General features: G+C 36.3%; 1 protein-coding gene across 1 annotated transcript; it reads left to right on the top strand.

Annotated features, from left to right (window-relative positions):
• The first annotated feature begins 3468 nt into the window (after positions 1–3468).
• On the top strand, positions 3469–7617 carry LOC124395373 (E3 ubiquitin-protein ligase TRIM35-like). Its single transcript, XM_046863810.1, has 6 exons — positions 3469–4110; positions 4744–4839; positions 5334–5564; positions 5653–5675; positions 5771–5889; positions 6728–7617. The coding sequence occupies exons 1-6, from the start codon at positions 3706–3708 to the stop codon at positions 7258–7260; spliced, it is 1407 nt and encodes a 468-aa protein (XP_046719766.1). The 5' UTR covers positions 3469–3705; the 3' UTR covers positions 7261–7617.
• The last annotated feature ends 5694 nt before the right edge of the window (positions 7618–13311 follow it).

The raw sequence follows: 13311 nt of genomic DNA on the forward strand, positions 1-13311 counted from the left end.
GTGGAGTCTATAGGGGAGAGCTGTTTTCGGTGTTAGAGGAGTGGTGGGTTTCAAGCTTCTTGAAAATACTATTAATTTCCCTTACACTATAAAACTTTTGCAAATGAACATACTGGCAGCGAGGTTACCAACCACTATCTGTATTTTCAGCCTTTACAGCAATGATGTTGCCACACACTTTATCATCACATTATTGTGCAGTATTACAGTGTTTTTCTACAGACTTACACGTTATTGTTACAGCAGAATAATATATTTACTGTTTTTTTTTTTTTTTTTACACTGTGTGCATCTGATTTTATTAAAGAATACAGGGTCAGCCATGATACAGTGCCCTTAGAGCACAGACGGTCAAGGGCCTTGCTCAAGGGCCCCAAGAATAGCCGCTTGGCAATACCAGGGCTTGAACCGCTAACCTTTTAATCATTAACTACGAGCCTTAACTACTGTGCTACCAGCTCAACCTATTATATATCATCAATAAATAAAAAATATTATAATTTAGATCATTTTCACAACAGTAAAAAGAAAGAACTGGGTAACAACATATACTGAGTGTCAAATAATCCCCTCTTCACTTCGTTTGTAGCAGTGCATAGCATGCTAGCCACAACGAAGCGTATGCTCTTTGCGTGCATTGTTTTTGCTTGATGTTCCATGTGCTTCTGTTTTATTCACGCTGTGTTTTGATTCATTCATATCATGTCTTCACCCCACCCTGTCATTTGTGTGCCCCGTTTCCGTGTTGATTAGAATGTTTGTATAAATACCCCTTTGTCTTCACTTCCCCTTCGCAAAGTAACTTGTTTATTTGTCTATCTGTTTTGACCCTTGCCTGTTGCACGAGCATGACTTTGCCTAATGTTTCAGATTATATGCTTGTATATTAAACACATTTACCTGCACCTGCATCCGCTCTCACTGGTTTTCTCTGCACGAACACACACACACACACACACACACACACACACACACACACACACACACACACACACACACACACACAGTACACGGTGTATTTACATGACACAAAGTTTTAAAACCTTCATATTCATATGGTACATTTTTGCAGTATAAGATGAAATATCAGAGTTACCGGGTGATGAGTTGAGAACAGTAAAAACTTCTGCTCGGGACTTAAAAGTTTATAAAAGTAAATTTTTTCCAAGTTCAAACTATCTGAAAAAAAACAAGTATAAACATGAATTCAAAAAAAGGCTGACTTTCCATATCAATGCTCAGACGAATATTCTAATAAACCCCCTTTTCTCTTGCTTCAAGGTCTTTTCATCCTTGTTACAGACAAACAATTGTTAGATTGTTTAGACGAAAATGATTACGTCATTGTCCATTAATCCTTCTTACATAGAAAAGCTCACCAAAGGTCACAAATATGTTTATATGTTCGCACTGATGAATCAGGTTTGGTGGCAGTACATGCAAAAACTTAAATCTTATAAATATTAAATCTTATAAATAAAATCATATAAATCAGAAAATCATCTATTCACAATAGTTTCTTACTGAACATCCTGTCAACACTTGTTTACAGGTGTAAACCTGTATACTGTACTGATGAGATATCCTGTTCCTAATAGTCTTTTGACAAGAGATTTATATAATTAGTTTTTATTTAGTGAAATAAACAAATCCAGATTATCCAGACATCCATTTAAAGGTCTTGTGTGATGTCTTTTGTAAAAAGTGTGATACTAAAATATATAATTGACTAGAATATAAAGTTGTAGCTAAGATTTGTTCATCGTGTTTACTATTAAAACATTTTTAGTTCCTTGAAATAGTCCAGTTACTTCAGTTGAATCGTAATATGTCGCAATACAGGATAACAATATACTTAAGACTTAAAACCCAGTGTTTTTCTTGATCATTTTCTAAGGAATACACACGTGTGGATCAACATGCTGTTAACCCTTCATTGCTTCCTGTATGATCATACACATTCTCCCGATAAGCTGAGGCATAGGTTATAAAACTCTAAAATCACATTGGTTGTGGTTTATTGTTTTTTTTAACAACTGCACAATAATTTGTGCAACATGACCCCTTCACCTGGGCGACTTTTCCTTTTTTTTGTCCTCTATTTTTCAATTCATCTAAAAAATTTAAAGAACTGGATACAAGACTCATATTAAATGTATTCATACTAAACAAACGAGGGAATACCTTGTCAATGCAGTATGGCAAAGAACAACAGCAACAACACCAACACACCGTGGGTGTAAATGCGTTGTTGATGAGAGAAGTCAGAACAGACATGAAGGCTACAGTTATACAAATAACTTCTCTTTACAACCATATTGAGCAGAAAAGCATCTCAGAATGCACTCTCAAAGAATCTCAAAGTGAATAGTAGGGTGGTAGCTTAGTGGTAAAGGCATTGGACATGAGTTCAAATACCAGCCACACCAAGCTGCCATTCCTGGCCCCCTGAGCAAGGCCCTTAACCCAATAGCTGCTCAGTTATATGAATAAAATTATTGTAAGTCACTCTGGATAAGGGTATCTGCCAAATGCCATAAATATGAATGGAGTACAGTAGCAGAAAAACAAATCAGGTTTCACTCTTCTCTGACAAGAACTGCACTGTGAGGCTGCAGATTGGCACGAAAACTATACAGCTGATGTCTGGAAAAAGGCCAGGATATATTTTTCCATGGCATGTTTAATTTAGCACTTCAAATTTAAATTTGATTACACTACAGAGGGAGACTGTGCACTCTTGTGATTTCCGGTGAAGGTCAAATTGCACATTTGCTGACAATTTTATTAAACTTTGGTCTAAAGAGTGATTGCATTTAAATCTAGTATTTTCAAGGACTCTATGTTGTTGCCGTTTGTACCTCTTTTGCGTTCATAAAGAACTGTACATGAATTTGTGCATGTATTTGCATGAATGATTTTAAATACATTCTTTTGTCAAAGGCTATTTGAAAAGAAATAAAAACCGATGACTTTTGTGTGGACGCTTTGGACAAGCTTCTGACAGGTTAAGCTGGTTTTCTTTTCAAAAGCATCAAATTGCATTGCACAAATATTTAACCTCCTTCTATTTTAAAGCCTTGTATTTTTTCACTAGATTTGTAGAAAATTTGGCATTCTGTTTTTATAATCGTTACTTTATAAATGTAAACCAAAATTGTCATTGATATGCTCTAGACCTTGGATCTATAAATACTTGACCTATTTACCTTTAGACATTTTTGTTTGTTTGTCTGTTTGTTTGCCACTAAAATACGAACTTAAAACTGTTTGCAGAAGACAGACAGTGGTCTCTGGTGTGAATCCAAAACCTGGGAAATTCTCCAGAAGTCAGTAGTGGAAAATGCGCATTTATCTTTTTATCTCAATCAACATCGACTGTTTCTGGCGAAGCCTGGCCCTATCAGGAAGAACGTTTCTTGAGAAATGCTCAGAAAGGGTTGGGGTAAAAAAAAATGCAAATTGCCCCTTATGTTAGCTTCGCATCAAGAAAGCACCCACATTAAATTACAGTATTTAAATACCTGTCAGATGTTCAGAGTCGGAGAGAGATAGAGAGGGAGAGAAAAAGACACACACAGAGAAAGAGAAAGAGAGAGAGAGAGAGCGAGAGAGAGAGAGAGAGAGAGAGAGAGAGAGAGAGAGAGAGAGAGAGAGTGGATTAAAGTTAGAGCTTAGTACTAAGGACGAATTTAAACTTGCTCAATGGCTTTGTGTCCAGTTCTTTTTGAGGATTATCTTCAGTGTCCTGTGTGCCGTGATGTCTTCAGGGATCCCGTGCTCCTGATGTGTTCTCACAGCTTTTGCCGGCTCTGTTTGGAACAGTTCTGGCAACACACTGAGTCTCCCACATGTCCTCTGTGCAGAACGAAGTCGTCAGTAAATTGTCCTCCATGTAATCTGGCTTTAAAGAACCTGTGTGATGCTGTTGTACAGGAGACCAACCAGCCAGCTTCAAGTGGAGCAGAGATCCTCTGTGCATTGCATAACAAGAAGCTTACACACTACTGCCTGGAGGATAAACAGCCTGTGTGCATGGAGTGTCAAAGCTTAAAAATACACCATAAACACTGCTTTCAACTGCTTGATGAAGTGGCAGGAGATCTAAAGGTATGGTGGTGGTCATAGTGTTTTACTTCTGTCACACTACACAAATACTTACATTAATTAAATAACTGGATTTTCTGTATCTGAGTTTTATGTGTAGCTGATGTTTACTAGACCCCCATGATCACAGCAGAAATTAGGATGTAATGAATGTGATGATATTCAAAAATTGCAAATATGTGGCACTTTTTAATGGTAGCATACAAATACTACTTAGCTAACTGAAGTAAATGAACATTGCATTTAATCCCATATAAATATATAGACGTTTAACTTTTAACCTTTTAATACTGTATGATAAAATATTTATTAATTAATAAGAAATAAAAATAAAACCGAGGAGTCTCTAAAGCTCATTTTAAGAACTGTGAACATAAATAACTACTATTTATTCACTTGATTTTCACAAAAATATTGAAACTGTGCTTTTATGAATCAATATATTGGTCGCTACCTATCTGGCAAACCAACTAATAAACGTACTAACTAGCATTGCTACTTTGTTTTGATTTTCATGACATGTAAATCACCATTAAAAAAAAAACGCTTAAGGGGGAAATGGCAGAAGATGTAAAGGTAAAATCCCTGCTTTACTGGATTGTTTACCTGTTTTGTTGTTTTTTTCCCAATTTCTAGTTGGATATGAAAAGAAAACTGGCACTACTGAAAGAGCGCCTGAAACTCTTCAGAAATGCAAAACGTGCCTGCGTTCAAACTGAGCATTATATTAAGGTAAAAAATTGAATTCATTCATCGCTGAAGTACAGAAACAGTGCTACACTCCTGGGCTAAAAAAAAATGCTCCAAATGGCAAAGCATTGAGCTTTTAATGGTTCTAGCATCTAATCACTGATCAGGAAATTAGCAAGAATTAAACAACTAAATAAAGTAACTTACTATGGAAGAGCTTTTTACAGAAACATGAGCCGGGGTGTTGTTCTATTTAATATTAATGAGCTTCATTCATTGAATTTCCCTGTTTCTATTGAACAGTTCAATGAAGCAAAAGTGAACGAGCAAATATTGGTACAGAAAGTTTCAGAAATGCATTTGTTTCATTCTTGCTCAATTTCTGATCAATGGTTTGTTGTTAAGACCACTAAAAGCATGATAATTTTGCCATTTGGAGCCTGGTCTATATTTTGGAGTCTAAATTTAAACATAATGTAAATACTTTATGGAGATACTGCATGTTGTAGTCATGTCTCTCGTCAATATTATTCCAGTGTCAGGCCCACTACACTGAGTCTCTGATCAGGGAGGAGTTTGAGAAGATTCACCAGTTTTTTTGGGATGAAGAAAGTGCAAGAGTGTCTGCTGTGAGGGAAGAAGAGAAGCAGAAAGTTTGTGCAGCCGTGATGAAGCTGACTCAACTCGACAGAGACATTTTAGTTCTCTCGGACAAAGTTACAACTATTGAGCAAGGAATAGGAGCCAATAATATTTCATTCCTGCAGGTGAAAAAGATTCACAAGACATTTTATGGTATTAAAAATGTGTCTTTAATTGAACATAAAGCTGATCATGTCTTATTTTTTGTTCTAGAACCATGAAACTACTCTGAAAAGGTATGTATATTTTATCTCAAGGTACTTTATTTTTATTTTGTCTGTGGTTTTGAGTCTAAGCCTCTAACAGCTCTGACCCATGAATGTTCCTCCAGGACTGAGAGTGAGGAGAATGATCCTGAGATCAACTCTGCATCACTGATTGATGTGGCAAAGCATCTGGGCAACCTGAGGTTCAGAGTCTGGGAGAAGATGCTGAGTATTATCAAATATAGTGAGTTCAGTTGTGCATGTTTGATTTCAGTACATGAAATTGTATATTGATATGGACTTCAGATTGCAGGAAAAGGTTACTTAAATCAGATGTTACATTGATTTGTTTTTCCTTGTCAGTGTAAACACTAAAATGTCATAGTCCAATCTGATCTGTTTTTAAAACCAGTGTAGTCCAATTTCAACCGTTGTGCTCAAATCTGGTGTTTCTAGAATGCCATGTCTAATATCTTCATGATTTCGAGCTGATAAAATACATTCAATCACAATTGAAAATGGCCCAAGCCCAAGCTAATAATGGTCTTAACAACAGATCAATGATCAAAAGATTAGCAAGAATTAAACAAATACACTCCTAAAACCTCTTGTGCCACCATTTACTTGTATGGTTTGGCTACACTGAACTGTTCTTGTACCAAATGTAAAGTCATTATTATGATTCAAATGTTTGACGTCAAATTCAGCATAAGTGGGTTCACAAAATATATCTGCTACTCCTCAATTCACCTCCTCAACAACTCACTCTCTGTGTTTAGTTCTTGTTCATTTCCTGACCAATGATTTCTAGTTAAGATCATTAAAAGCTAAATATTTTGCCAGCTAATGCTTGGCCCTTTTTTCAAACTTTTTAATTTAATTTTCTTTGACCAGGATATTATTTGTTTTTCCCTGAAAACCTAAGAACATTGTCATAGTTGTTCAATGATTCATTCAAGAACCTCCTTTTCTGTAATATTGGATTGGATGTATATTGGATTAAACCCAAAATAAGAATTTACACCCTTCTTTCAACGAGTTCTTTCTAAACCTAATTAATATAATTTTCTTCTATCCTCCAGGTCCAGTTATCCTTGACCCTAACACAGCTCACCCCTGCCTACACCTGACTGATAATTTGACCAGAATGGAACTTCATAACAGCAGTCAAGAGCTTATAGTCAACCCACTGAGATTCACTGACTATTCGAGTGCCCTCGGCTCTAAAGGATTTGATTCAGGTAGACACTGCTGGGACGTCGAGGTGGGAAACAACTCAGCCTGGGCGGTTGGTGTGATCTCCGAGACGGCACATAAGCGCAAAGAAATCTCAAAGCAGGGTTTATGGTATATAGGTTACTACAAGGGGAAATATGGCCAAGGCTTGTCAGATGAGATGTTGACTCCTATCAACCTAAAGGAAAAACTTCAGCGGGTCCGAGTGCTACTGGATTGGGACGAAGGTTGTGTCTCATTCTTCAACCCTGTCAATGATACTCATGTGCATACCTTTTTACACACATTCACTGAGCGTGTGTATCCATACTTCTGTAATGCCTGTCATGATAAAGCTATAAGAATTGTTCCAGTGGAACTGTCGTTTATTGAAGAGTAGGGTGGATATTGAACAATTTGCATAAAAGGAGCTGCACAAGTTAATCATACTGTGATCATACTGCTAGGCTTGGCTAAAGTATTGCTAATTACCTCCCAGTGAATATATTTTTGTGGGGTTTTTTTTTTTTTTTTGGTTTGGGTACATTACATAACAAGTTCTTTTTTTGTACATGTTAACCAACATGCTGTGACAATGTGAATAAAGAGCAATGTAAATACTGTATGCATACTGTGGGTTCCGAATTCAAAACCACTTAATAATTTTTAACCATTTTGACATGTAACGAACAAAACGAACACAATAAAACTAACCACAACATAAACAAAGAAACAAAGAGCAGCTTGGAACGATGTTACAAAAATGATCATGAACAAAAATCATGGAGAGACATACGAGAGACAAGTGGTACATCAAAAGTTTAGTATATATATATATATATATATATATATATATATATATATATATATATATATATATATATATATATATATATATATGTGTGTTACACTATATACAAGTGTTAAGTGCTAAGCAATCCTCCTGAATTAATTAGTTTGCATGGGTTATTCAAATCAAATGATGAGCCACTTCAGTAATCATGATATAATTGCAGAAGGAGCAGCACAGGCCGGAACCTCTTCAGTCTACATCAGGTAATCAAGTGTCTTGATCAGGATGACTAAAAAGGGAAGTGATTATTTCCTCAGTAAACACAGGTCTGTTTAGAAAGTCAGTGAAGCATTTAAAACAAAAGCCACTTTACAGGAACGATTCTATACCTTTTCACAGTTGTGCCTGTTTTACAGTTCTTCTGTTACACTGCTAAACCTTTTTTTATATTATTTTGTTATGAATAAACAATTCAATATGTCAGCCATATGGTCATGGTTTCACAAGTGTGACTAGTGTTTGTCATTTAGTATGTTTAAAAATGTAGGCTGAACTAACATGACCTGAATAATTTATCTAAGGTACATGGTCACCACACAACAATTGAGAGTTATACAGGTCCCTTTTGTTAATATGCAATGAACTTGGATGAATGAACTTGGATGATGTTAGACTGTATTTTCATTTTAAAATCCTCCTTTGGTGAGGTTCCTTTCGCTAAACATTCAGCTGAAAAGTGTTCTTTACTAGTTGCATATTTATGATCTAGTTAATCTCAGAGCAGGTAAATAGGTCTTGAATGTAGTGGCTGGTCAGGATCATCCATGCTAGATAACACTCCAAATGACTGTTTACTCTCTTAATAACATGGACTTATTCTGTTTTTTTTTTACCTAGTTTCTTCTTCTTCTTCTTTCGGCTTCTCCCATTAGGGGTCGCCACAGCAGATCATCCGTCTCCATACCCCCCTGTCTTCTACATCTGCCTCTTTCAAATAACTACCTGCATGTCTTCCTTCATCACATCCATAAATCTCCTTCTTGGCCTTCCTCTTTTCCTCCTTCCAGGTGGCTCCATCCTCAGCATTCTCCTACCGAGAAATCCCCAATGCACTCTTCAACAAGAAGCCACTATAGGTTTTCTGAAATGTACAAAATATAGTTAAACTCATTATGTGGCTTTTGCATTTTTTACATAAATACCCTGAATTAGGATTTTGTATAGTTATAATAAGCAAAACATAATTTTTTTTTTTATCTGATGAATCCGTTAATTGACACGTTATGACAATTGAAAAAAGTTATCTTTTGTACTTTCTGTGCATCTAACATAAATCTTGGGTCCTGAAGTGGCATAACAGCAATTTTTCGGTATTCGTCAGTCACGAGTTACCGACGACTTCCGAGCTATTACTGTAAAAAGTCACAATGCTATTACAGAGAGTATTTCAGAGCCACAAGAGGGCGCTCTTAGTGTAAGGAAAGAAAACACACACACACACACACACACACACACACACACACACACACACACACACACACATATATATATATGTATGTACAGACAGTACAGTATAGACCAAAAGTTTGGACACACCTTCTCATTCAAAGAGTTTTCTTTATTTTCATGAATATGAAAATTGTAGAGTCACACTGAAGGCATCAAAACTATGAATTAACACGTGGAATTATATACATAAAAAAGTGTGAAACAACTGAAAATATGTCATATTGTAGGTTCTTCAAAGTAGCCACCTTTTGCTTAGATTACTGCTTTGCACACTCTTGGCATTCTCTTGATGCCTACTTTGAAGAACCTACAATATGACATATTTTCAGTTCAATTTTTTGTTATGTATATAATTCCACGTGTTAATTCATAGTTTTGATGCCTTCAGTGTGACTCTACAATTTTCATAGTCAAGAAAATAAAGAAAACTCTTTGAATGAGAAGGTGTCCAAACTTTTGGTCTGTACTGTATATATATATATATATATATATATATATATATATATATATATATATATATATATATACACACACACACACACACACACACACACACACACACACACACACACACACACACACATAGAGGGAGTAAATGTTGTAACATTGAACATGTTAGAAGGCAGTAAAACAAATATTACTGTAATAATAAATAATATTTGTGCATTATAAAACTGAAATTCTAGTTACACCAAAATACTGCTTCAGTAACTATTATTAGATTGACACCAGCAGATACCAGCATTTATACTCAACTGATCACTAAATTCATATAAAATTATTATAAACACACCTGTATCTAAGTATATCAGAGTTTCTCAACAGAAATTTGGTAAAAAAAAACAAAAAAAACCAACAACAACAACAAAATAAAACATTTGATAATCCGTTTAGTTTTTATCTGTTATTTATGTTCGTTTTGAATTACAAGGTCATGCATTTGCTTTGGGTTTCACACAAGCAACACACACACACACACACACACACACACACACACACACACACACACACACACACACACACACACAAATGGCTGCTGTTAAAGTAAAGACAGGAAATTAGTCAATGAACTCCTGAACTGTTGTGAATTGATAAGTAAACAAATGAATGAATGAATAAATTTAACTCAGTAAGAGCAAATACACCACAATGCAACAGGTTGCAACTGTGAAAAGTGTCATGAAGCCCTGCTCTCCATGTTGTCTGAAAGCTCACGGCTCAGCTGTAACCTTGCTTTGTCTCTATGGCAGTGGGCCATGCAGGCAGTGGCTAAGAGGCTTTCCTTTCCCAATCCCTCTACAACTGTCACAAGCACTCTGTCACCTGCAAATGAAGCCATTCAGAGGAACCTTAAAAACACAGCGTCCTACTTGTGTCCGTTCGTGTCTTTGTGTTTGAATGAGTGGCAGAGCATGATTTAATTAATGTAATCATAGCACTATTGGTAATTATGGTCACGAGCAATACAAAACAAAATTGGGTTAATTCTTACATAAAGCAAAATCTCCATCATTTTCCCCCTCCGTTTATGTAACGCTCTTAATCCATCCTAATTAGCCAAAGGAAGTCATCAGGGGGATTGAAATACGACAAGATGGAGACAATTATCTTTGTTGCTATACACTCACAGAGGCATACACACATCCATGTGTATTTACAAGATCAACCAATCCCTCTGATGTAAATAGTTTTAGCTGATTAATATTGGATTAAGAGATAAGGCCCGGTGAAATGTACTGTTCTTATAAAATATGAAGTAAAGCTATTTACTTGTTGCTTAATTTTCTATATTTTTTTGTATATTAATTCTGTTATGATTGGCACACTTGATTGTTTTTCTTATGTTTTCCTCATGTTCACATGAGTTTCATCTTTGGTTTCCTTATTCACCATGCAAAAAAACATGCAGGTGCGTGAAAGGTACCCTGAGATGCACTGGTGTCCTATTCTGGGTTGAACTCTTAAACTTAAACTCTTAAACAGATTGTCTCTGTTATACCATGGTCACATACCATGGTTTAATAAACAAAACTGTGTATATGATTATTCATATACACAATGTGGACAAAGAAATTGGGACACCTGACCTTTCCAACCGTATGTGGTTTTCCCCAAACTGTTACGATAAAGTTGAAGGCACACAATTGTAAAAGATGTCTTTGGTTGCAGTAGCATCACATTTTTTTCTTCACTTGAACTAGGAGAGCAAATTGTTACAAGCATGTCAATGCTGCTGTGCACAAAACAAGCTCCATGAAGATATGGTTTAAATTATTTGGAGTGAAAGTTGTTAAGTGGCCTCAGTGGGCCTCAGGCTTTCTCACCTTGCATCAGTACCTGACTTTATTAACACGCTTGTGGCTGAATGAGTACAAATCTCCACAAGCACACTCCAAAATCTAGTGGAACTCGAAATATCTTCTCAGAAGTGAGAAACAGCATATGGGAGTTATAATAACAAATGGGGACAAGCTCACTGCTAAGTGCTGTGCTAGCTCAGATGTTAGGATGTTGGACTTGTGATCAGAAAGTCATGGGTTCAAATTTCAGCACCACTAAGAAACCACTACAGGCTACTCAACTGCTCATTGTATAAATTAGAAAATTGTGAGACACTCTGTGGTTAAGGTTATGGGTTACTAAACTGGAGGTCAGGGGTTTGAGCTTTAGCATGCTACTTTATTGCTAAATTTGCTGTAAGCGATAGGTGACAAATAAAGGCCTTTTTTGATTACAGACTCCTTCCAAATGTTAAATAAATGTTTTTGCTATGTCAATAACTACACATAATATTTATTCCATTAATGCAAGGCGTCATTTTCACTAAAGCAACGTAATGTAATGGGACATGTGCAATAATATTAAATGGTAATTTGTATAATAGCTGACACTTCTGTTAGATCTGCTGTTAAAGGAAATTAATCCACCAGCCAACCAATCAGAGATTATAAATCAACATCATAGTGGTATACATCGACTGTACAGGTAACAGTATTTTTTTTGCCTAGAATACGTCTAGGAAGAAACAATAAATCTTACTTTTTAAACTGGAATGGTGCCAGGCACTTCATGTCTGTGATGGATGGCCAGTGGGAATATTATCTTACTGTTATATGTATTACTGTTTTTTTTTTGTTTTTTTTTTTTTAAGATGTCATTGTGGTAGACATTACATCAAGTGTCAACTACTATCAGTGTTGTTATAGTTATTATTTAAGTATTAAAGTTATATTCACTGATCACTCAAACTGAAAGGGCTCGATGATAAATATTAGTATAAATATTACCAGCCTGAATTGAGGAAACCGGGAGACATCTTGCTAATGTGATACAAAATGTTTGGCTTGGGATTGTGGGTATAAAAATTCAGAAATGAAAAGCTCTGATGGCTCCAGTAAACAAACGTGATGGTTCGCATTTGCCTATTGTGCCTTATATTTGAATGGCTGGGTGATGTGCAGAGGAAGTAAATCTCTGCTGTAATGGGGAGATAGAGGTAGTAGAGGTCCTGGGCTGCACAAGAAAAGCTTTGAAATCCACTGATGTAACTTGAAAAAAGCACAGTTTAAAAATAAGTCCCACGCTATGGCAGCTGTGTACAGTATTTGCCACATATTGTACCAATGTGCATGTTTATACTAACAGTGCATCTGAGTCTTGTGCTGCTGCACAACCTGGCAGTCTCATGGGTTAAATCCCTCACAACCATCACACACTTTGGGATTTGACTTTGTTTGTCTTTGTGGAAGAAACCTGTTTCCATGACCTGCTCACATATTGCACAGCATACACACGCTCACATTTTCAAAAGTGTATGCAACCACAAACCTGCATGTACAGTACCTGAGTCACTCACTCACACACACGTTCATGCATGCACATGCACAAAAAAGATTTGCATTTACTCCTGACACAAACTCCATTACCCAGCATGCACTCTAGTTTCTCCTCCGAACTAGAGCGCGCACACATAAATACACACACACACACACACACACACACACACACACACACACACACACACACACACTCTTAATGCTGCAATCCTCTTTGTGAAAGTGACGTGTTTCTGTCAGAAACAGAGCTAAGAGAAAGAGAGAGAGAGAGAGAGAGAGAGAGAGAGAGAGAGAGAGAGAGAGAGAGAGAGAG

Source organism: Silurus meridionalis, chromosome 13, assembly GCF_014805685.1.
Source record: "Silurus meridionalis isolate SWU-2019-XX chromosome 13, ASM1480568v1, whole genome shotgun sequence".
Lineage (NCBI taxonomy): Eukaryota > Metazoa > Chordata > Actinopteri > Siluriformes > Siluridae > Silurus > Silurus meridionalis.

Coding starts and splice junctions, on each gene's coding strand:
- LOC124395373 (XM_046863810.1), top strand. CDS start 3,706: ATGGCTTTGTGTCCAGTTCTTTTTGAGGATTATCTTCAGTGTCCTGTG. Junction 4,111..4,743: donor AAGTGGCAGGAGATCTAAAG/GTATGGTGGTGG, acceptor CCCAATTTCTAG/TTGGATATGAAAAGAAAACT. Junction 5,565..5,652: donor ATAATATTTCATTCCTGCAG/GTGAAAAAGATT, acceptor TTTTTGTTCTAG/AACCATGAAACTACTCTGAA.